The 26,431-nt window shown below is 42.7% G+C and overlaps 1 protein-coding gene across 1 annotated transcript; it reads right to left on the reverse strand.

Moving 5' to 3' along the window:
- Positions 1-1,495: 1,495 nt before the first annotated feature.
- LOC308085799 (extracellular calcium-sensing receptor-like) lies at positions 1,496-23,365 on the reverse strand (the record flags this gene model as incomplete). Its single annotated transcript, XM_080429109.1, has 12 exons — positions 1,496-1,597; positions 5,667-5,829; positions 7,872-7,928; positions 14,019-14,928; positions 15,326-15,449; positions 18,166-18,393; positions 18,771-19,052; positions 20,191-20,400; positions 21,207-21,374; positions 21,862-21,963; positions 22,925-23,011; positions 23,102-23,365. 12 exons carry the CDS (start codon positions 23,363-23,365, stop codon positions 1,496-1,498), a joined length of 2,697 nt encoding a protein of 898 aa, XP_080285235.1.
- Positions 23,366-26,431: the final 3,066 nt, after the last annotated feature.

Below are 26,431 nucleotides of genomic sequence, written 5' to 3' on the forward strand. Positions count from 1 at the left end.
CAATCAGGATGGAATATGGAAAATCGGACAGATCCGTGTTGATCACAATGACTATAGAGATACTGTGTACTGATTTGCGTGATGTTTGGCTAAAATCTGTAGGAGTGCTGTCAAAAAATGTGTTTTGCAAAAAGCGGCCTCCTAGTGGCGCTATAACAGGCCCATGTGAAACATTTGGGGCAGAGGTTCTGCTCTGGCATCCAGGGAGTGTGTGTGAACAGTTTTGCTGCGATCAAGCCAACGGTGCCGGAGATTAGCTGTATACAGAATAACAGAATAACAGAATGACACACGGACACACACACACACACGGACGGACGGACGGACGGACGGACGGACGGACAGGGGGTAAAACATACTCTCGCCATGCCTTTCGGCCTGGCGGAGACAATAATTATTATCATTATTGTATTATTATAATAATACTAAATCACGCAGCCCGAGCTCAGCCAAATAGAATACATTATCGCCCCGAACTCATCGGGCCGGGCCAGGCCGGGCTCAGGCTGAAATTGATTATGTATTTCACATTGAAAATGGCACGTGATAACTTAGGAAAAAACAGGAAAGTACGCTTTCAAAAAGATTACCTTAAAAAGAAGTAACACGGAGTCAGTCTTAAATAATAATCAGGTTTACTCAATTATTTGCACAGGAGAGACAAGGTGGCACAGCATCAAAATATTCTCTACTGGTAATACAAAATGTTCATCAATATAACAGACAGTTTATCTTTCATTAAGTCCACCCCACAATATAATATCAACATGAATAGGGGCGAAGGCTCATCTTGGTGGCAAGGTTGTCTGTGCTAAGGCATCATGGATAAACTGTAGCCACAACTTTCATGGGTAAGAAAGAGTAGGCCAGGGAGCAAGGACATCTTATATCAGTAGTTACAGAACTGTCCCTTCTGAGCAAATACATCATACTTTATGCAATTATCCAAAGTGATACAATACAGTAATCATAATCTAATACACTATGGATTATAAATTATCTATCAATCCCTCATCTTGTTATCAGTTTGGATAGGGTCAAAGGGTGTCAAGTTCGCAGTCAACTAAGCAAGGCATCTTTACAGGTTTACCTTGAAGCATCATCAAGTCATCGACCCTGAGACTCTATTCAGAAAAGACAACAATGGGGAAAGTCAAAATATGCAGACTTTATCTCCTAACGAGTAAACAAAGTATATAGAGGTGAAGGAGATGGGGGAAGGGGGAGAGAACATAGGGAGCACAAGATAGACACAAATTCGATATGCAATAAAAAAAAATCTTATTTCGATTTACTAAAGGACTGTATTATGGAATGTTAGAATGTTGATCTCGAAGTGGGTATAGCTCTAACCAATCGGGGTCAGAGATAGGCTCCGTCAAAAGAATGTCCCTTTCTCTAGAGAACAGGCGGTGCACAAACTGTTTGACCAGGGGGATGAGACAGCATTGTAAGACTAAGAGACACAATACCAGAGGGATCAAAATGGGAAGTATTACTCCTGCAGTCCAGGTGAGCCACCCCCAGCCCAGGTTTCGGAGATACGAGGCGAAGTCATCAGCAGGGAGAGGCTCACGGACTGTATCTTGCATCCTTCCTATGGCAGAAGAGACATTATCATAATTATTCTGAATATAAAAACGACAACTTGTCCCAATTACTTTACATACGCCTCCTGCCTTCGCTTCCAGTGTATCTAGCACAATTTTATTATGGAGGACAGCCTCCCTAATCTGAAATTGTTCCGAATTAAGGGCCGCCAGACAGGCGGTAGTCTCATTGGTCAACGTGAGGAGCTCAACAGCAAGCTCGTTGATTTTCTGGAAAGCAGCTACCACTCCACCAAAGGGGAAAAGGCCCTATCCTACCGTCTCAGATTGAGATGTAAACGGATTGGCCAGAATGAACCCTAAGTACTTGTTCCCAGATCTCTTCAATCGGTGGGTGTAGTCTACTCGAGGCCCGTGAGGCCGCTCCTCTGTCTTAGTAGGGGGTACTAACCACCAAAAATGGCCAAATCGTTACGCGGTGGATAAAAGCATGAAATTTGATACAGATGTCCCTTGGGTCATTCTTAAACATCCTAGAAGGGGTGCCCAAAAAAATCTTAAACAGGAAGTGAGTTATGGACAAAATTCAAAATGGCCACCTAAACTGTTGACCGTTGACTCAAAAGACACCAAAAGAATCTCCAAAAAGCATAACATTTGGCACATATGTCCCTTGGGTCATCCTAAGACATCCTAGAAGGGGTGCCCAAAGGAATCTGAAACAGGAAGTGAGTTATTGACTAAATTGAAAATGGCCGCCTAGTGTTGTCGATTGACTCAAAAGACAACTAAAGAATCTCATAAAAGCATACAATTTGGCACACATGTCCTTTTGGTCATCCTAAGACATCCTAGAAGGGGTGCCCCAAAAAATCTTCAGCAGGAACTGAGTTATTGACAAAATTGAAAATGGCCGCCTACAGTGTTATCTATTGACTCAAAAGACAACTAAAGAATCTCATAAAAGCATACAATTTGGCATACATGTCCCTTGGGTCATCCCAAGACATCCCAGAAGGGGTGCCCAAAAAAAATCTTAAACAGGAAGTGAGTCATTGACAAAATTGAAAATGACCGCCTACAGTGTTGTCGATTGACTCAAAAGACAACTAAAGAATCTCATAAAAGCATACAATTTGGCATACATGTCCCTTGGGTCATCCTAAGACATCCTAGAAGGGGTGCCTGAAATTATCTGAAACAGGAAGTGAGTTATTGACTAAATTGAAAATGGCCGTGTACAGTGTTGACAGATGATGCAAAAGACACTCATAAAAAATAATCTCATAAAAGCATGAAATTTGGTACAAATGTCCCTTCGGTGATCTGAATGCATCCTAAGGGGTGCCAAAAAAAGTTGTAATAGTCTCTCAATGGAAAACACTCCTCCCACACGGGCTGCACTGCTACAATATTTAAATCGAGCAGCCAATCTGGCATTTGGTCCAGAAGCCTGAAAGCTATGCAATCTCTACCATCTCCTGACAAATATGGATGGATTAAAGTAGCTGATTCGTGGACACCTTTATGGACACTCTTGCCAGAGGCTGCTTAAGTTTGTAGAGAACTCAAGTGTGGCTGCAAAGCTGAGCCCTTCTGTTCGAGAAAGTGTAGATGCCGGGATGCTGGGTTACCTTGCAGAGCATTATGCCAATGTGCTGGTAATTGCGAAATGGCACACATGAATACATGTAGTTACTAAACACTAATCACAAAAAAACAGTAATGATCAAGAAGAAAATACATGAGAAGATAGTGTAAAACAAGCAAGAAGATGTAAAGTGCAAAATAAATAAGATGCAGAGAGTAAAATAAGAATATGCAGAGTAAGATAAGATGCAGAGTAAAATAAATAAGAATATGCAGAGAGTTAGATAAATAAAGAAGATTCAAAGAGTACAATAAAAAAATAATGCAGAAAGTAAAATAAATAAGTGATGTAGAAATGAAAACGGAAGGTAGACTACAAAATACGGCAGGTTATGCACTGCATAACCTGTCGTATTAAGTCTGCATAATATGCAGACTGCCATGGTCAACTGTTTAAACAGCCATTTAGAATTTCTTCAACATGGTCCCTTCCTAAAAAGTTGAATAAACAAGCAAACAAACAAATAAATAACCCCTTCTAGGATCTATTAAGAAGCACTCAATGTACGTACCAAATTATACACTTTTATGACGTCCCTTTATGTTTTCTTTTGTGTCAACTGCTTTAGGCGGTCACTTCCTGTTTAAAACCTTTTTGGGCACCCCTTGTAGGATGCGTTCAGATCACCCAAGGGACATTTGTACCGCATTTTATGCTTTTATGAGATTCTTTAGGTATCTTGCATCATCTTTCAACACTGTAGGCGGCCATTTTCAATTTAGTCAATAACTCACTTCCTGTGTCAGATTATTTTGGGCACCCCTTCTAGGATGTGTTAGGATGACCCAAGGGACATATGTGCCAAATGGTATGCTTTTTGGAGATTCTATAGGCTTTTTGAGTCAATCGCCAACACTGTAGGCGGCCATTCTCAATTTAGTCAATAACTCACTTCCTGTTGAAGACTTTTTTGGGCACCCCTTCTAGGATGTCTTAGGATGACCCAAGGGATATGTGTGACACATTTTATACTTTTTGGAGATTCTTTTGGTGTCTTTTGAGTCAACGGTCAACAGTTTAGGTGGCCATTTTGGATTTTGTCCATAACTCACTTCCTGTTTCAGATTTTTTTGGGCACCCCTTCTAGGATGTTTTAGGATGACCCAAGGGACATCTATATCAAATTTCATGCTTTTATCCGCCGCGTAACGATTTTTCACTTAGTGCCCCCTACTATCTCTGCAGCATACATCGTCACTGCAGGTTGTATTATGGCTGGATAACAGCAGCCTGACTATCCTGTGAGAGGGAGATTAGCGAAGGCATGTTTACCACAGACCCAAAACAGGCCGGGCGTTGATGTCAATTTGGTAAATGGATAGGGGAATTTGTAACTAGTGGCGTTTTTCCAAGTAATAAGACAGGTTGAAGATGTCATATTCCTAACAATAATGTTAATGTCACACTGAGAATAACCTCAATCCCACAAATGCATATCTCAGCTTTCTTAACAGGAACTAGTAAGGTTTCAAAGTGAGTCACAGTTTTACCGGTGTCCATGCAGGAAATGTTATGAGGAGGAAACAGAGAGAAATCATCATTAGAATGAGCAAGAGCTATCTGTAGTAACATTAGCATGGCATGTGACAGGGAACAATTAGAATCAGAACCTAGTGCTTGTTCATAATGCAGGTGATGTATAAAGTGGGAGGACAGGGGCGTGACAGAGAAACGTTGCCTCATGCGACGACACACCCAACAATCCTGTTCAGGCGATAGGGCTTGGTGATGCAATATTGAATGAGCACATGCAATATTATCTTCACAAAGCTCTAAAGCCCGGTGTGTGCGAGAGTGAGCAGGGGAATATCCAAATAACGTGGATAAATTAATATCGTCATCGGAATAACTTGTGCTGTCTACTTGGGTAACAGGAGGGGGATACAATGTGCCTTCTTCACACCAGAGAGTATGTGTATGATCAGCTTTACAGGGAAGAGCAGCAAGAGGAGGGGGAAAGAGACCCCAGAAGACAAAGATGGCGGACCAAGTGTATGTAAAAAGGGTTTTCATGACTTACATTAGTTGCAAAACGCTCTAAGATTATGACCACCAACCAGGGTTTGAGACGAACGTGGTGATGCTGTGGTACATGGAGAAGGTTTTATAACAAATACTATAGGGTGGAAATTTCACATGAAGTCAAAAATTATGGGTTGATCAAATAAACAAAAGGGTGGGATTCCGTTTATGTCAAGAAATATTTCCCCGTCGCCATAAGTAGAATGCCGTCAGCTACCAAAACAAAATAAAAAAAACTAAACTAGCCACTAACGAGAAAAAAAACATTAAACAGATTTAACTTAAGACCAGCCCATCAGAAACTGAACTAATGAATGTCAAATAATCAAATGGAATTAATGATCATGTTTTGCCAGATAATGTAATTCTATGAAGTGAGTGTAGTGTCTTTGAAAGGCGGAGGAGATAGTTTCACGTGTCGGAGAGCCTCCTCTCCCAAATACTTTGATGACGTGGGAGTCGGTGAGAGTCACTTGGAACGGGCCTTCCCACAGTGGAGAGCCCCAACGCTGGTGGCCTCCCTTCGTCCTCACGGTTGGTTTAAGGAGGACCCAGTCTCCCGGAGAGATAGTGTGGGGGGGTTCAGCAGACACAGCAGCAGGTTGTCTGAGGGTAGGAGCAACAGGTTTTGAGGACAGAAATCTTTTCATTTCATAAGCGATTCGATTCATTGTATCGGGAAAGGTTTGGTCTTTCTGAGGTAATGAGAACGGTTTTAGTGAGGGGACAACGTAAGGCCGCCCAAAAAGAATCTCATAAGGTGACAGCCCGTTCAGATTGGGAGTCACATGCATAATCAGCCTAGCTAAAGGTACACACTGAGGCCATGGCATGCCTGTGGATGTAGAGATTTGTAAGATTCTACCTTTAATCGTTCGATTAGCATTTTCAAAAGGTTTGAAGAAAAGTTGTGATACCTGGTGCACAGAAGTTACGCTTAATTAAACCTCTCATGCCCTCTGCGGACACATGACCAGGTCCATGGGTCAGAAGTGCGATGGGGTGAAACAGCGACTTGGGAAGAAAAGGGAGAGAAGGGGGGGAAGAGCAACGGCGGTAGCCGTCTCGATCAAAGGCACACCCCATACGGACCCATTTGAGCTTTTCCTTTTCAGGTGCGTTCTGCTGGGCCCGCAGGAGGACATGCATATCTAGGGAATCAACAACAGTGTTAAAGCATCAGAGGGTTCACGCAAGGTGGCTTTCGCAGCGGCTTTCGCCGCATGATCAGCAAATGCCCAGAGAGACAGGGTCTCTCGATGTAGTGTGTGCAGTACATTTACATACCGCTAGCGCTGATGGAAGCATGACTGCATCTAAGAGAGATGAAATAAGAGAATAGTGGGCGATCTTCCCTCCAGAAGAGGTTGTGAAATTACGCAGCTTCCATTGAGCGGCGAAGACATGCAGTGTGTTGAATGCATACAAGCTATCTGTCCAGATGGTGGCGCTGTGATCATATTAGAACATATTGAATCTTATTAGGGTTAATTTAACTGAGATGGGTTATACATTGAATTCAATGGAGGCTGTAGGGGCAACGTTGCTAAGCAACGTGGCAGTTAGGATTACGAGAACTAACACTTCCTGTAAGGAATTATGGGTAATGAAGTTTTAGAGAACCATTTTGGATGGGCGCAGCGACAAACTAATTTTGGAATGAGAAACATTCCATACTGACTGGGTTCAGTATTACTTATTAGTTAGCCTCGATCTCCAGGCTTTTATTGCTTAGTTTTGCTAAAAAATAAAAGCCTGGCCCAACCATAGCCTGTACTGGGTATGAGGAAGTGTTTCATTTCCCAACCAACCAGAGTGCAGTGGGCGTCGCTCGTAATGTTGTGTTAACGGGGCGGGGGTTGACGGACAGATCGGTGAACCAATGGGATCAGCCGCAATCTCTCGCCGGCTCTATACACCCGCCCCTCTATACACGAAATCAGGAGCGTTGGGGCAGACTACTTTAATTAGTTTAAATTATATTAAAGATATTTAGAAAAATGTAAAACTTATTATTAAAGCAAAATATTTTGATGGTTTAAACTAGAATGATTACCAAAGATAGATAAAAAGAAATGATGCCAAAATATATGTAAAAAATGAAAGTGAAATTGTAGTTGCTGAGTAAGTATTAATAAGATGGAGGCTGACAGTAATAAAGCTGTATTATACTGTATATATATATGTAGATAGATAGATAGATAGATAGATAGATAGATATACGTATTATTATAAGGAACTCACACTATTGTAATTGGAAGGAATGGGTTAAAGTTATTTTTCGAGCATCTGAACGGCCACATTCCTACAGTAGCTTCGTTAGTTTGATAGTGAGTTCTACTATGGAATGTAAACAGATAAGCTAGAGAGGAAAGGCTGCTTTTGGGAGAGAGACTACTAGCGAAATATTTTAAGACAGTTAAAACCGACTATAAAAATAAAATGAAATGAAGTTCCCTTTTTAAGTAAATGGATATGAATTATTCTTTAAAAAATTAGCAAATTGTACCAGGATTCATATTAATGTGTAAATCTTTCTTTTGGAGTTTCAGAGGAGCACAGGAGACGTAAGATGTTAAAATGCACACCTTACCTCTGTTGTGATCCCCCCTGAAATCCACTGACCTCTGATCTCATAAGGTCTTTACATCAGTAATTTGGATCTGAATGGATCTCGGCTGCCATCTTTCGGGGTACCAGTGATGCTGTGAGGCATAGAAAAATGAGAACAAGACACATAATGAGAGATTAATACTTGGGAAAATATAAATGTAACAGGTATCAGATTATTTCAAGATGGCCATTCATAAATACTATATTGACACATATGAACCTCTAATTTGAATTTCATGAAGTAAGTGGGTGTAGAGGTTACTGGTTGCTGGGTGAGTCATTCCAACTTATCTAAGTGGGTCAAAAAAAAACTAAAAAAAAACTAAAGCATCGAGTTCTGATGTAACTGATGTCCCCAATGGGTAAATATTTTACTTGCAGTCAGCTGGGTCCAGTGAATCTGATCTTCCTGGGTCTCGAATTCAGCTTCGGGGAGGGTGTAAAAATGGCGATAGTGACTATATGTGAGAGTATTAAGCAACTCTAATATCCTCCTCTGACGTGGTGGCAGTGTGTGGCTGAAATTTACCATGGGGATGTATACCAATGCGTTTGGAAACGTGGTTTGAGCTGCTCTGTACATTTCATCTAGCTGTGAACCGTTCTGCAGGGAACTTTCATTCCGATGGTTGATGCCTACAGATAAGATAACAACAGCGGCGTGGGGGTCTACCGGAGTCCTTGCTAAAAGTTGAGAGAAATGCGGATATTTTGCCCCTGGATAAGCTTGTATCTGTATGTTCCACGTTGGATGGGGCGTGGGCATCCTCGCAAGGTTCGAGTCGCCGATAATTAGTATGGGAATATTACGTTCAATTTTCCAGGACATCTTGGGGTTTTTGGGTGGCTCGGGGTTTATAACCCGGCGTGTCCCTGTATTCTGGGGTTTGAACGGGAGTGTGGGGTCTGGCCGTTTACAGGCGTAGATTGTATGCCCTTTTTCACCACACCCCCAACAGACAGTGTAATTTCTGCGGCGAGTCTGACCTTTACCCGGTGTAGACGGCCCAGCGGTGTGTCCGGGGTTTGGAGGGTGTGTAATGTTAGCCTGATTCGTGTTGGAAACCTGTCTAGGTTGTGCAAGTGGGCTAACAGTAGGACATGAAGTAAAGGTTACTATTAGACTGGCCATGATGTGAAGTTAAAATTATAATAATAATAATAAGTATATATAAGTAATAAGTAATACTAAGTTGGCATACTGCGACAATGTGAATGACAAAAAAAAACTAAGAATAAAACAATAACAACCAACAAAATGAATAGTAATAAGAGTGAGAAAATATATATAATATATATATATAAAATATATATAATATATATAATATATATAAGAACTTAAAAGATTCAAATCACAGCAGAGGAGCTGTGATGCGAGACGTCTCAATATATATTTCCAAGAACTGCTCCTTGGGCAGAACCAAAGTCAATATATATTTCGAGAACTGCCCCACGGGCAGAACACAGTCGACTTAGTCTGACTATCAGACAAAATGAGGCTCTAGTGATTGATCCTAGTCAATAGCCTACGAGAACATAGTACAAAAATTACCATTGAGAATGACAGTCAACTACATATCACATCCAATCCATACACCGTACACCCCTGAGAATGATATGGGGGTTATACAAGATATATAGAATAAATATAGATACAGTAATTCACACGACAGACATTAACCTACGTTCACATAGCTAGGCTCTTGTGAGTAATAGCCTATCCATGGGAACGTAGCACAAAGGCAACCATTGAAAATGACAGATTGATCGAGGGGTCAACTATTTTTTAACAGTTTACCCGGTCATTAGCCTATGTTAACATAGCACTAGAGTAGCTGCTCCTGGGCAGCGTGAATGAAACCGCAGAGAGAGAGAGAGAGAGAGAGAGAGAGAGAGAGAGAGAGAGAGAGAGAGAGAGAGAGAGAGAGAGAGAGAGAGAGAGAGAGAGAGAGAGAGAGAGAGAGAGAGAGAGAGAGAGAGAGAGAGAGAGAGAGAGAGAGAGAACTGATAAACAGTGAAATATGGTACCATAGGTATGCAGTTTAGAATTCAGTCATGGCAATAAAACATGTGTCCCGACAGACTATAGCCAGCTAGAGTCAGCAGGGCACATCCAAAGTACCAATAAATTCTAGTTCCACCTTGCTGTGCAAATAATGTAAGAGAAAAATGCGTACTAACCCAAGCTGGTTTCTGAAAACGTGTCGAGCCCGGGCCCCCGGGGAGGCGGACAGTGGTTTGCGCAGACCGATATCCTCTCCCGAGCCGGAACCGGACCGATTGTTTCTTAGACTCGTAGGACCACTGATAACTTAGGAAAAACCAGGAAAGTACGCTTTCAAAAAGGATTACCGTAAAAAGAAGTAACACAGAGTCAGTCTTAAATAATAATCAGGTTTACTCAATTATTTGCACAGGAGAGACAAGGTGGCACAGCATCAAAATATTCTCTACTGGTAATACAAAATGTTCATCAATATAACAGACAGTTTATCTTTCATTAAGCCCACCCCACAATATAATATCAACATGAATAGGGGCGCAAGGACATCTTATATCAGTAGTTACAGAACTGTCCCTTCTGAGCAAATACATCATACTTTATGCAATTATCCAAAGTGATACAATACAGTAATCATAATCTAATACACTATGGATTATAAATTATCTATCAGCACGTTTATGTACTTTTAAACGTGCTTCTAAGTTTGTAAATGCCACCATTCTAATCTCTAGACATGGTGTGATTGTATAAGGCGGCGGTCATTCATGGGGCTGGTGGTTGACCCCCACCACACACAGGTTTCCGGTTGCCATTTCCCTGGCTATGCATTATGACTATTGTATGAATACTGTACACAAGGCAGGCACAACACACCACGGTACACAGTACAACACTGACAACGTGACTGAACTGAAACAATAGAATGGACATATCAGTAAAGGAAAAAAATAATAAAGCAATGGATCGGGAGATGCTCAGCAGTGAGATTCCATACAGAGAGAAGCTGAACCAGGACGCAAATAAGCGCTAGCTCTCTCTCTGTGTCACCACAGTAAAGTCAACAACACTTTTGCCAGTTGCCAATTTTTTTCCAGAGCCAAATCAGCATCATATGTAGTCAGTACATGTCTCTCACCACATTTTGGTTAAGTTATTTATTGTGCATTCCAGCCAAAACACTACTGTTGTTTGAGTGTTGTTGTTCTTTTTTCCCTTTTGGTATACCACAATCATAATCCATGGAAACCCTCCATCCACAGCCTAGGACCTCCTCCAACTTAAAAGTTAACTCACGTCTGATCAAAGTTAGGTTCCTTCACATTAAACTATTGTGACACTGCATTCAATTAAAATCCTGGCATGCCCTTCATTAATCACTCATTACGTACATACCTTTTTTGTCTCTCAAGTTTCCTTGTTCCAGTGTTCCATTGTTATTTTATCTTGACGTTTCTGTGAGAAGCATTTAACATGTAATTATTTTGTCTAAACAAAACAAATCAAGTGTAGCTTGTAGGGTGTGTCTTTTCCCATTGCATTCCTTGGACTTTCTCATCAACAGAGAATACCTGAACACCTTAATGGAATCCACTAGCTACGGGTACCTTACCAAACCAAAAGGTTTAGCTGGTAGAACTTGATCTCCTTCTGTCCTCAAGTAACACTGTCATTTGAAAAGCCAGCAATCTCTATATTAGCCATATGATGTATAATACGCACCCACTCACTTTTGCAGCTAAGTGGCCCTTTTGAGGTTGAAGCACTGTCTGTACTGATGAGACTCAATTATTATTATCCAAAAATAATTAGGATTTAATTTGTTGGTCGTTAAGTGGCTCAGTAGTTAATGCAGACATACTATCGTTTTAAAATGTGCAGTACATTGGAATAGACCCTATGACACATTAGGAGCCCATTAGTAAACATTTAGGGCTAGGCCACTGTGTTTTGGTAAGATGATTATTTTGCATGTGCGTGCAAAAATGAAATATTAATGAAAGATAAGATAAGTTTTCTAAATTTTCTACACTTACCATCAAGCACAAAGCAATAAAATATTGCCTCGCAAAATGCCTCCAGAACCGTCCTGCTCCGTACTGGCACACAGGTACAGGCACTGCACTAGTATGAACAAGATTTGATATTACTATATTGCACATTATATATCATTACCCGGGCCGCATTAACCGCGGAACTTAGTGGAACTTGTGTTCCACGGCCTGAGCCTCCAGGGGCCCTGTGTGAATTATGTATTTAAAAAAATATATATTATTGTAATTTTTTTTAAATTTTATATTATTTTATTATAATATTATATATATATTCTTCTTCTTATTATTTATAAAAATGTATATATTCGGGCCCTGCTGTGTGAATTATATATATTTAGAAACATATGTTGCTTTATTTTTAATGTTGCGCGGCAGAACAGATGCAAACCTCTTGCATACCGTCGCTGGTACTGATGTGTCACTTCTACTTCCTGTAAGTAGACAAAAAAATAAAACTACTGTCGACTAATCTTTACAAGCGGCTCTTATTTTGAAATCCTCCGCTTTTAGGATAAGTTTGTTTCTGTTAACCACTATGACTGCTATCATGGTCTGTGACAGCTACACAAATAAACAAGAACCATGTGGATTAAACGCAAGATTTGGGCCAACGTTCATATTTACGATATGAAAACCAGCTCCTGTGACTTAAACATTGTACAAACTTTGGAAGTGCCGTGCATTAAACTCTTTGAACCTCGGCGCAGCATGGTGAGTTAAGCTGACAATGAAGATGTGTGTGTGTGCGTGTGTGTGTTTGTTTGAAGTAGGTTTAGCTTAGCTTCAGTCGGTCATAATGGTGAGCCATAATATTATTTTCTGAGGTGGTAAAAAGGTTGAGAACCACTGCGGTAGACTTCAAGAGGTCTTTTTACTTTAACTTTTCAAGTACATTTCAGAGCCTGTACTTTTGTACTTTTACTTGAGTAATTAGTTGAATGAGTACTTTTACTAAAGTCGCTTTTTACATAAGTAAATGTATCTGAGGCTACTTCTACTTTAAGTGAAGAAAGTGAGTAGTACTTTTACCATCTCTGCTGAGTATTGTTTTCTCAATTCTAAACTTGAATTGTTAAATTTCTTATGAAGAATAAGAAAATAAATATGAAACATTTGTTACCCATCTCATCACCATATGTCTAGTAGGCTACGACTGTAATGACCATAAAGTAACCTCCTTAATAATAAATGTAATTTGTAATGATAGACACTGTAGTCATAGCATAGACTGAAGTTGGAAAGGCTCTGCCCAGTGCCTGTGTCAGAACCGATCGTGCTGGCGGTGGCACGTGCACCAAACGCACGTGCGCGTGAACGCACCCAATATTGTCCGATTAATGTTGAGGGGGGGCCTTTGATTTGGTGTAGTTCCACGGCCCTGAGGGGCCTTAATGCGGCCCTGATCATTACTCAAAAGACGGAGGGAGGGGGCATCCATAGAGAAAGCCCCTGTCACCCCAACACTATAGCAATGATTACCATCACAATGTAGAGCTATTTAACGAATATTTTAACAAAAGGAAAATAATTTACTGCGCATTTACCTATAAAAAAGGCAAAATAACACCACAATACTTCTGTTTCAAACTGAAATAACACATTTATTATGTTCAGAATAAATTAATGAATACATTTAAACATGATTATCTGAGGTACATAAAAAGCTCTCTCTCTCTCTCTCTCTCTCTCTCTCTCTCTCTCTCACACACAGTGTGGAATGCCCTGACATCATCAGTTAAAGGATGTGAATAACTGGTTTCTTTCAAAAGAATCAGGAGACGATAGGAGGTGTCATTCGGTGCTGCGGTTTTTACTTTTTTCTCCTTTGTACATATAGTTGTTTGTAATTGTGATGACATGTATTGATGTGTTAATATTACATGGCATGCTATGTTGATGAATTGAATATATAGGACCACAATGGAAACAAGTCACCAGGACCTTTTTTTTGTGTATCATCCGTTTAACCTAAATGTTTTACTGTACCCCCATGCTGTTGACATTTCTGACTAATAAAGTATTCAAGCAATCAAAACTAACTAACGATGTTATCAACAATCAAATATATCCATATATATTATTGTTATAAAATAGAACATGTATTATCATTGCATTTCTGCTCCTACGTCTTGGTGGCGACGCGACCCATGATGGACTTCTTAGTGTTTCTCTCAGGTTTCAAAAGCATTATATAACACTTGGGTGCAAACAGCGCCACCAAGAGGCCAAAACTAGACGCTAAAATAGCAAACACCTCCACTACATCGGCATATTTGCCCGGAGAGCTGATATACGCCGGGACGAAGGCTATCCACACGGCACAGAAGATCAACATGCTGAAAGTGATCAACTTGGCTTCGTTGAAGTTGTCTGGAAGATTCCTTGCCATGAACGCTAGGATGAAACTAAGGAGCGCCAATAAGCCGATATAACCTAGTAACACGGCAAAACCAACTGTTGATCCCACCTCACACTCATAGACTATCTTATCACTGTGGTATTGTGTGTTTTTATGTGGAGTTGGTGAGGCAGACACAAGCCAGGCTGTGCAGATTATTGCCTGGATGGCAGTAAGAGCCAGAACTGTTCCTCTTTGCTGCATCGCACCGAACCACTTCATGATGCCTGCACCCCCAGGCTTGGAGGCCTTGAACACAGCCAACACCACCATAGTCTTTACCAGGATACACGAGACGCACAGCACAAAGCTGATCCCGATAGCCGCGTGCCTCAGCTGACAAGTCCACAGTCTGGGATGTCCGATGAACAGAAGTGAGCACAAGAAACACAGTTTCAGTGACAGCAGAAGTTGGAAGCTGAGTTCCGAGTTGTTGGCGCGTACCATGGGTGTGTCTCGATGATAGACGAAGATTCCCAGGACAATGGCGCAGCAAAGTGTACCCAGCAACGAGATGGTTGTCAGGGAGATACCCAGGGCCTCATGGTAGGAGAGGAACTCCATGGTCTTGGGGACACAGTGGTCATGCTGGGGACTGGACCAGAAGTCCTCTGCACAACTGGTGCACTCTGTAGAGTCTAACAAAGACACCGAGGTTAAAGGGACAGACAAGTAAAGTATTGTTGTATATCCATATAATGGTTGGATATGACACCAATAATAATAAGGAGACAGAAGACCAGGTAGGGTTGCACTGTAGCTTCTCTTTAGTGTAAACAATGACTGCAGGTACAAGGAAGTAGATCAAAGACAGAGGGGGGCATGACGGTAGCACAACATTGCTACATCTTATAATCCTACTATGAAATAAGAAAACCCCTGTCTACCATTCTGTCAGTGGTGCCAAGTCCGCTTATTTTAATCGACTTTGTGCTAGTTTTTCTGTAAATCAACTTGTACTTATTATCAAAGTATAGTATTAGTATAAGCATAGAAAAGGAGATTTTCGATTGTGAACCACAGATGTAAACCAACCGGTCTCGTTGCTGATCTGTCCGTCAGAACAGGCGATGCAGTCGAAGCAGCAGACAGGTTCTCCTTTCCTTCTGGCCACACGGGTTCCAGGGGAACAGCTCTCACTGCACACTGACTCAGGAGGCTACAATAACAATGATACCTGCACGTTAATTATAGTCATGTAATTAATAATCATTACATTTTTTATCAAATTATTAAAAAAATTAATTAAACCAGCCAGGTTCCAGGAGAACAGCTGCACAGCAAAATAACAACAATCAATTTCAGTTTAAAACCATAGATCTGCATCTTTACATTAACCACTTAAACCCTAGAATCCGTGTTCTGCGGCAACAGTCGCAGAAAATAGTAGATCTGCAAGCTCACAACATATCGCAGCGCTAGCTCACTTTGCCTCTACACCGGCAAAGAGGTTTGGTGTAGAGGGAGAAAAAGAGTATAACCAAATACAGAGGCAAAGGTGAAGTTTACTATGTGGTTAAATGTCTGAAAACAAACATTGACATGAATCCAACAAATGAATAGAAAAGATCATGTGTAAACAAAGAAACAAAGTAACACGAAAATACATTTACACAACACTGATGACAGTGCTGTCAAACAAGTCTATGAAGATATCTATGAAATCTAATCTGCCCCCGAAGTTGTGGGGCACCAATCAGGAACCAGTATGCAAATATGGGCCGGGTTTATCACCAGAGGCATTTTTTGGAATCCGTCCCTTGGAAATGCAGGTTCCACAGAGAGATTACAGACTAATATCTACACAGTGATATTAGGCCTAGGCTACACGTATATGGATCTTTTACTAAACGGATATTTTAGTCCTCCGTTTTTGAAAAGAATCCCTGGCCACATGACAAAGATTTAAATAAATCCCTGTCCACACGTAGACGCAGAAACGCATTGATCAGCTGCAAGTTTCAATTTTATATCAGATTTTATATCTACATTTATTTTATATATGAGGGGCCAAATACATATAGCCTATACATATTTGTAATCACATGTTAAGGCCCAATACTGCAATAGCTGCATTATTTTAATAGCATCACCACTGAGCATACGTGAACATAAACGAAAACAACATTATTAGGGCGCAGCTGCAGCGCAAACAGTTGCCATGGTTCACATGACGCTGAGTCCTTGGTTTATAGTGGTGTTCAATTTTTTTTACATTGCCAACTCTCACATGTACATAAACGTTCAGATTTCAAATATAAAGTGCTTACCCCTGAGCCACGGATGTTACAAGGTGATCCGGACCGCGATAAGTACCCGTATCTCCCGTATTGTACAATAAAAAGCATTTTAATCCCATCGCCGGACATTCTCTTTTCTTTTTTTCCTTTTTTTGGTAATGTATCGGAGTGCAATACACCCCCCAACCATTAGTGTCGCATGGTTGAAAGCGTCGGAGAAAATTTTGAGAAAATGGCCGGCGATCGGATTAAAATGCTTTTTATTGCACAATACGGGAGATACGGGTACTTATCGCGGTCCGGATCGCCTTGGTCTGGATCGCCTTGTAACGTCCGTGGCTCAGGGGTAAGCACTTTATATTTGAAATCTGAACGTTTATGTACATGTGAGAGTTGGCAATGTAAAAAAAAAATCGAACACCACCATAAAGCAGGGACTCTAAGCACCATGACTGTCATGGTATGACAGTCATGTTTCAGGTTTACGCAAACAGTAGCTCCGACGGAACCTCTCCCTCCGCTGTATAGCTCCGAGATGAGCTATACAGCGGAGGGAGAGGTTCCGTAGGGGCTACGCAAACAGATGAGTTTTACTTCATCAATTCATTCCATCGTCCCAAAACTCCCCGCCCCACGCACCTTTTGAGCGGGCCACCCGCGGCCGCTCCATGGTCGCTGGATTTTGACCCGGGGCGATTGTGTTTTAGGACGACAGACCCCACATTCAACCCGTGTGCGTGCCGTGTGCGCTACTCGGCACTCTTTCTCTGTGCCGACTCGGCACAGAGAAAGAGGGTTTTCGTCACACAGTGAATGAGCTACTTTTCCCACCACTGTCTTATTATTAATTATGACATTATTTTGCCATAAATGAGCGTGCCTTGTTTCATAGACTGTAAGTGTTGCTCTCTATCTCTTCATTTATTATTATAATGACCATGAGCGGTCTGGTGTTTATGTATTATTATATTATTTATTATTATAATGACCATGTGCGAATGCGAGATGACGTCATCGTTTCTCAAAATCTCCGGATTACATGTCCACACAGATACACTGAAACGCATGTTTTGGAAAACCTTCACTTATTTATCCGTTTACAAAAATATCCGTTTTAGCGGCCAAAAACACTGTTTGCGTGTGGCTGAAAGGCCCAAACGCACACAAAAATTTGCGTTTAGAAAAAGATCCATGTACGTGTAGCCTAGGCCTTAGTCTGGCCACCAGGCTATCAGTATATGCCCATATGGGCATGCTGATATGCCCATATAAGGAGATCTCTATCTGTATATCCTTGTCCGTTGTATGCCCATATATGGAGATTCCTGATGCCATCTGTATTATGCTCATATATGGGCATGCCCCCTTTTGTGCCCATATACAGAGCTGACACGTGATTTGTTAATGGTTATGTTGCCATAGTGAAATGGCCGTGATTTGTTTATGGCTGAGTCAGAATGACGTCAGAGGTCTGCACGCCCTCCTATTGGCCGATTTAAATATAGGATATGTAGTGGGGGTCCCTGCTTCATCTCTCTATCAGCTAAGGGGTCCTTCGTCGTAGAAAACCCCTGGTCCAAACTAAATCACACTCTCATCATCAGCTCCAAAGCATTTATTTTAGCATAAAGAGACCTTGGTGGATTCAAAGTTCCAGAAGATCATATCTTCGTCCAGGATGAGTTCTTCGTCGCCGGAGGCGGACATCCTGACCGCACCCACATTCCGGAGCTTGACGCTTCCGTCAGGAAGCCACGCCCAGTTCATGACATCATAGATTGGTAGAGGATCGCCGTTCTCATCAAATGATACATGATCACCAGCTGACGTGGTGAAGCTGACCTTCTCCAGGTAATGCACAAGCTGGAAACATTATGGACATGAGATGATAATAAATAATATATAATAATAGTGTATACAATATACACTATATAGAGCACTTTTCCCCCAAGCAGTGGGTCGGGACCCATTGGTGGGTCGCAGATCCATTTTCGTGGGTCGCAAGTTTATTTTTTGTTTCCTAAATTTTGTCATCATGTATTATTATTTTTTCTAAAGATTTCCACAAAAATGCACACATTTTCATGAATTGAAAACAAATTCAAACATTAAAAAAAAATAAAAATCAGAGCCTCAGTTATGCACCCCAAAGCGTCGTTTTTTGCAGATTTGTCATTTTCCCTCCCCAATGTGTCACTATAGGACCAATACAGGCCCTGGAGCCTACATGAATAATCCACCTGCCATGGTTGCACAGTGGTCAGGCCGGCACAGCTGTGCCCAGGGAAGGGCCCTCTACCCGGGGCACACTGCAGCATGTCGTGCAGGGCGTGGGCCATGGCGTACACGGCCTTGTAGACGTTGTACTCGGCCCTGAGGTCAGACACGTCCAACAGGGCCGTCTCTGCTGCACCCAGGTCCTCTAGTCCGGTGCACACCCTTCCTCCACCTCCACCATCCAACCAGCCTGACGGGACGGGGGCAAACCTACACCCAAACGTGTGCTCCCAAAACTGCCTCACCTGCAAGGAGAAACAACACCTTTATAAGCATTAATAAAATACAGTGTTACAGTCATTTCCTTTCCTACTAAACGGTGTCAGCTCCAAAGTTCCCAAGAAATGTGTAACAGTATGTGTAAAACTCTGCTGCCCGCCTGCTCACCAGAACCCGATCCTGGGACCACATCACCCCAGTCCTCCATGACCTTCATTGACTCCCAGTCAAACACACACAATACATTTCAAGATACTGATCACCACCTGCAAGACCCTCAGCAACCTGGCTCCCCCCTACCTCTCTGACCTCCTCTAATGCCACGCCCCCTCCCGTTCCCTCAGGTCGGGTGATGCCAACCTCCTGGATGTCCTCAAGGCTAATGCTGCGCTCACACTGGCAGCTACAAAGATACTAGCCTGCTGCAACCCTCCTGATTTCGTGTATAAAGGGGCGGGTGTAAAGAGCCGGCGAGAGACTGCGGCTGATCCCATTGGTTCACCGATCTGTCCGTCAACCCCCGCCCCGTTAACACAACATTACGAGCGACGCCCACTGCACTCTGGTTGGTTGGGAAGTGAAACACTTCCTCATACACAGTACGGGCTATGGTTGGGCCAGGCTTTTATTTTTTAGGAAAACTAAACAATAAAAGCCTGGAGATCGAGGCTACAAAGATACAGACTACCATTCTTTTTCAATGGAAGACAGCGACACGAAGCTACAAAGATACATCCGACATTTGTAGCTGCTACAAAATCTACAACAGCTACAAACCTACAAATAAGTTGAGCTGGTTTCAACTTCAGCTACAAAGATACAAAGCTACAAATATGCTGTGTAGCTTTGTTTCTTTGTATCTGTTGTATCTGCCAGTGCGAACGCAGCATAAGAAACAAATTAACATGGGGTGACAGCGGGGCCTTCTCAGTTGCAGCCCCCTCCATTTGGAACTCACTCCCAGCTCACGTCAAAGCCGCCCCCCCACCCTTGCCCGGTTCAAAACCTCCCTCAAAACCCACCTCTTCAGACTCACATTCCCCACCTAATTCTAATCCCCAATGTTTTCTATGCTTAGTTTTTAGCCTTTTGACTGGTTTTCTTTTTTCTTTCTTCATTTTGTAAAGCATCTCTTAAACAGTAAATGAAAACAAACATAATCACTATGTTATTTTCATGGCTGTTGTCAGGGTCTTCAGCATCAGGTTGGAGTTTCAAAAAGAAGTCCTTGAGTCCCGGGATCTCTGCGCTACGGATGGCGATCCCCAGGGTGCCTGTCAGGTACGGCATGAACTCACGGGTATGGAAGCCGGGAAACGTGGCCCAGGTGACACTGGCTATCCACTGTATTCCTGTCAGGTTCTGCCTTATTACCTGTTGAGTTCAACACAATACACTAGTTCTAGACTTTTTGACTCTGTACTTTTTCCTCTAAACAAGACTAGAAAAATCTGAGAGATTTATGTTTTCCCTGCTATTTATGATGAAAGGTTACCAGGACAGGTTTGTGAGTCTTGAAATATAGCCTCACTTAAAGTTGGAAGTTTTTAGGGAGCTTTAAGTTTCACACTAGGTCAGTGAAAATCATATAGAAGGACTGGCCTTTCACCTGTCCCCCTTTTACATTTCCTTTGGGGTTCACGTTAGAGCTGCTCTCTATCACCGAGTGACCATTTTCATTCTCTACTCACACGGATCCGGAGATCACGTCATCCGAAGATTTACGCCTCCATCAACTTCCTGTTTAGTGTTTTCCTGAAAACAGCTGTATCTTGAGTTGACTTTTTTTGCCCTTCATTTCATGCTATTTTCAACATGCTGTTACAAGGCAAGGGGCGGTCGCGGTTGGATTGTTTTTTCTCTGGGCGACCCACACTGATACCGTTTGTGTTTACAAACGGTCGGACGAGCTAGAATAATGGATATACATTTTCTGTGACCAGTTGAAAAGGTATATAAAAGCGTGCATTTTTGGCGAGAGATGGTGTATTCAACATGCTGTTTCAAGGCAAGGGGCGTCGCGGTTGGATTGCTTTTTCTCTGGACGACGCACACTGACACCGTTTGTGTTTACAAACGGTCAGACGATCGATCATAATGGATATACATTTTCTGTGACCAGTTGAAAATCGCTGGCAGTGGGCAAATAAGTCTGGCAGTGAATGAGTTAATGAGCATACCTCAGCCATCATCTTCCTCATGTGTGCTCCCAGTTCGAACACAGCCACCACTCTGGCTGTAGAAGTCTTCATGACAGAGACGATCCTCTGCAGCTCTGCTGGGTCACTGTCTGCGGGCAGCACTTCTATGTAGGCCAGACAGGCCACACCAGACCGCTCCAGGTCAGACTGGAAAGGTAGAACAACCAGGGTTAGGGTTGTTGTCGACTAAAACTATGACCAAAAATGTTGGTCAACTACCTTTTTTCACTGATGAAAACTAAATAAAATGTAAGCTATGATGACTAAAACTAAATGTAGCCTACTGACAATTTTGTCAAAAACAAAATCAAGACTAGACTAAAATGTTAGGGAGGGATTAGAGGAGATCCAGTAGAACTAATTCATGTCATTTTATACCTCTGAAAAAAGCCGACTACTCTCTGTGTCAATGGTTTCTAATTATAGCATGCTAACTTTCCACAAAGAGAAAGGCTGTAGTTTCTATTAGCTTGGGTTCCCCAGATGATGTCACTGGTAGGCAGGTTTCTGAACTGTCCACAGCCCTCCCCTGCGACACAGAGTGAGTAGACAGATATTATGCCTAAGTACCCCCCCCCCCTTTTTACTCCACATTATTTTAATATCCATCGTGTAAAATAATGTGTTGCCGTACCTTTAAGGATCTGGCAGCGCTGCGTCCATAAGCATCATCACTGACCACCAGTCCGACCCAGGTCCATCCAAACCTCTTCATGATGTGCTGCATGGCTCTGACCTGATGGTTAAAGAATGACCTGATGGTTAAAGAATGACCTGATGGTTAAATAATGGTAGAGATAGAGCGCCGAAGTGTGACATCACTGCCACTAGAGGCCGCTATCCCTCCTGGTTCACAGAGTAATGTTTTACATTGAAAATGCCATAGGGTCATCTTAGATTGCGTCATATCGCGTGCATTAATTGATTGATGTCTTTATTGTAATAAATTCAATTAATTTATTACATGAATAAATGACATACTGTGTTCCAAAAAAATATACACATCAGTCCAGCAATTTTACTCATATGGATATGAAGCATCAACTGGTAGTAAAAAAGCACTAATTAATAGTAAGAGTAAAAAAATATATATATCTTTCTCAAAACACGGACCTATCATATGTGACCCTTATTCAGAATGATAAGAGTTTAGGAAAGATCATTCACATAGTCAGATCAGTTCACCTCCTACATATCACAATGGATAAGGAAGATAAAGGTCTGGCTGAGAAGCCATAATGCAATACCCGTTACACCCACTAGAGGGAGCTGTTTGTCAAGTGTGCGGATCATCTACTACCAGGCACCAGCACATGCTTATGTCTTTTCTTTTTACCACAGATAAAAAAGAAAGGGCGTCTTTTTACCACAGATAAAAGAGAAAGGGGTCTTTTTTACAACAGATAAAAAATAAAGGGGGTATTTTTTACCACAGATAAACAAGAAAGGGCATCTTTTTACCACAGATAAATAGAAAGGGCATATTTTTACCACAGATAAAAAAAAGACAGGGGGTCTTTTTTTTTTTTACCACAGATAAAAAAGAAAGGGGGTCTTTCACTGACTATTAGAATTAACACCTTTCAGGGGGCAGGCCTACAATACTGCAACATGGACTAGTTAGTGTGCAATCTGTTCATTAGTACCTGTAAGTTAACACAGTACTACAACATGGACAAGTTTGTGTTCATTAGTACCTGGAAGGCGTCACTTGGGATGGTTCTGAAGAAGGAAGGGAACTGCTGACGGTCACTCAGACACGAACAGGTGGCAAAATAACTGACCTGACAAATGTACAAAATATTATGTAATATATTCATTAATTACATTAACTGACCATCAAAAGTATTCATATATAAGTACAGATTACTTACCAGAGGTACTTGGTACAGACCTAGCATACTTGACATGGCGATGGACTGCGTCGACGACTCCGGGCCCACAACTCCCAGCACCGGAGGGGAGCCGGCACAGTTTTCGTCCAATCGGACGCGCTCCTCCCTGCCGCTGACCAATGAGACGGCGGCTTTGAAGCCCACGCCCAGCACGTTGCAGCAGGTGTCGTGGAGGCGGTACCCCAGCGTCACGTTGGGCAGGAGGGCGGGGTCTCCGTTGATCTCGTCCACGGCGAACGCCATGACCTGTGACCGTCTGAAACCTAGGATGTTAAATCTACACATACATTACTAATTAATATTACTAATTACTAATTGCTCATTACATACACTGTGACCTGCGACTGTCTGAAAATTAAGATGTCACAATGATACCCAAGACATAACAAAATAAAGACATGCCAGTGTAACGCCCAGGATTCAAACCTGTGTCTCCCATGTGGAAAGCCAACGTCTTATCCAATATCCTAAATGGGAATTGCCCGTTGGGTGCAGAAGGCTCTCCAGAACTCAGAGGTGAACTGGGGCCCCCGATCCGAGACCACGTCAGCAGGGAAGCCATGAAGGCGGACCACATGCTGAACCAGTAGCTTGGCAGTAGGGATCTTGGGAAGGGCAATGAAGTGGGCAGACTTAGAAAAACGGTCCACGATGCTCAGAGTGGCCGTGTTGCCGTCCAACGGTGGAAAACCGGTGACAAAGTCCAACGAGATGTGAGACCAAGGGCAGTGCGGGATGGGGGCTAGTGAGATGTTTTATTCTGGGCACAGACTGCGTAGGCTGCAACAAACGAACGGCCAACTTTCCTCATGGAAGGCCACCAAAAACATTGTTTCAAAAAGGAAACCAGTGCCCCCACTGTAGCACACGGGAACAGGTCCGGGCACAAATAGACAGTTTGGAGGTCCATTCCCAGGGTCGGGGTGCTGACGTTGAACGTTACGAACCACCGCTTCCACCTCCCAAAACAAGAGCCCATATGTAGTTGGAAGATAGGATGGGCTCAGGACTGTGGCTCTCTGGCCTGGGGCTGAACATGCGAGACAGAGCATCAGGTTTTGTGTTCTTGGACCCAGGGCGATAAGACAGAGTGACGTTGAACCTGGAGAAGAACAAGCCTGGCGGGAGTTGAGCCGCTTAGCTGTTTTAATGTACTCCAGATTCTTGTGATCCGTCCAGACAATAAACGGTTGTTTGGCACCCTCCAGCCAATGTCTCCACTCTTCAAGGGCTAACTTCACGGCCAACAATTCCCTATGCCCAATGTCGTAATTTCTCTCCGCAGGGTCAAGTTTACAGGAGAAAAAGGCACAGGAGTGGACTCAGTGGTCTTCAGTGGAGCGCTGGGACAGCACCGCTCCTACTCCCACATCAGAGGCGTCCACCTCAACAATGAACTGGTGCGTTTGCTCCGGATTGATCAGGACAGGGGCAGACGTGAACCGGTTCTTGAGGTACTGAAACGCCTTCTCCGCCTCAGGTGACCAGACGAATGGCACTTTGGAAGAGGTGAGAGCAGTGAAAGGAGCCTAATCCCTCCGAGATGCTGTTGTTCCACACGAAACCGCTATAAAAGTTGGCGAAACCGAGGAAGCCCTGAAGACCCTTCCGGTTACTGGGCTGGGGCCACTCGACAACCACTCTAATCTTCTCTGGGTCTATACGGACGCTGTCCGCAGCCCAAGAAAGGGACAGTGGTTTGGTGGAAAGCACACTTATCTGCTTTCACAAAGAGGCAATTCTCCAGAAAGCGCTGGAGCACCTGTTGCACGTGACGAGTGTGATCTTGCGGAGAAGACCAAGATGTCATCTAAATAGACAAAAACTAACCGGTGCAACATATCCCGGAGGACATCGTTGACAAGAGCTTGAAAGACTGCAGGAGCGATCGTGAGGCCGAAGGGCATGAGGTACTCGTAGTGAACGCTGGGGGTGTTGAATGCAGTCTTCCACTCGTCGCCTTCTCGGATTCGGACCAGGTGGTAAGCATTGCGATGATCAAGTTTAGTGAAGATAGAGGCTTTCTGGACACGCTCAAAAGCAGAGGAGATGAGAGGGAGTAGGTAGTGGTTCTTGATGGTGATGTCATTCAAGCCCCGGTAATCGATGAAGGGCTGTAACCCCACATCCTTCTTCCCCACAAAGAAGGGGCTCAGGGGCAGGGGTGAGTACAGGTGACCACAGGGAGGAGAAGAATCTGGAGGCAGGTTGATAGGGCAGTCATAAGGACGATGTGGAGGTAAAGACGTGGCCCGATACTTGTTGAAGACCTCTCTCAAGTCCCAGTATTCGGGCGGAACCCTTGACGGGTCTGGAGAGTAGTCGGACGGAGCAGGCTCCGGGAAGAATGGGGTTGAGCCGACCGTAGGCAGTTAGCAAGACAATACTCCCCCCAGGAGGTGATCTTTCAACTCGACCAGTCTATGGAGGAATTATGCAAAGCAAACCAGGGACGTCCTAAAATGACTGGGACATGAGGTGAATTAATAAGGAGCAGTGAAATAGCCTCACAGTGGTTGCCTGAGTGAGTTACCAAACCAATGGACCTTCCATCGAGAGCACTGGCCTGACAAGGTTTATCAACAGAAGTGACTGGAATGTTTAATTGGTGGACTAAGTTAGCATCAATCAAATTAGCATCAGCATCAGAAACAATTAGAGCCTGAGTTTCCAACTGTGTATCATTGTAACTTATAGTAACAGGCTGAAATGTTAGTTAGGGAAATGATCATTGCTCACCAATAATTCCCTGGCTACTGGCCAGCGTTGTCTTTGACTGGACACGACTACACAAAGTGGCCAAGTTGTGTGTATGTTGACCAATACACACCATTAGTGTGTTCCAAAATTGCAGATCTACAAGCTCACAAAGCATCACATTGTAGATCGCCTTTTTTCGAATAGTCGAAGTATGACAGAGGGGTGTATGTCATGTGGGGTGGCGGTGGAGTATGGGGTGTGTGAGTGAGGGGTGGGAGTTTTGGAGCTTGAAATGTACAAACGTTTTAGCATCAAAATATGCCAAAGTAAAAGTACTCAAATTTTCAGAAAATAGCAGATCTACAAGCTCACAAGTAGGTTTTGTATTAATAACAAAATCGGCAATGTAACAAGTAACTAAAGCTGTCAAATGCTGTAATTGTAGTGGAGTAGAACTTCTACTCCACTACAATTACAGCATTACAGCATTACTTCTACTGTAGAAGTAACAAAAATGGAAAGTAAAGTAAAAGTACCTCAAAATTGTACTGTGCATTGTAAGCACTCGTATAGTACTTGAGTAAATGTACTTAGTTACTTTGCAGCACT

The sequence above is a fragment of the Gymnoscopelus braueri genome, assembly GCF_963280865.1.
Source record: "Gymnoscopelus braueri genome assembly, chromosome: 5".
In the NCBI taxonomy this organism is placed as follows: Eukaryota; Metazoa; Chordata; class Actinopteri; order Myctophiformes; family Myctophidae; genus Gymnoscopelus; species Gymnoscopelus braueri.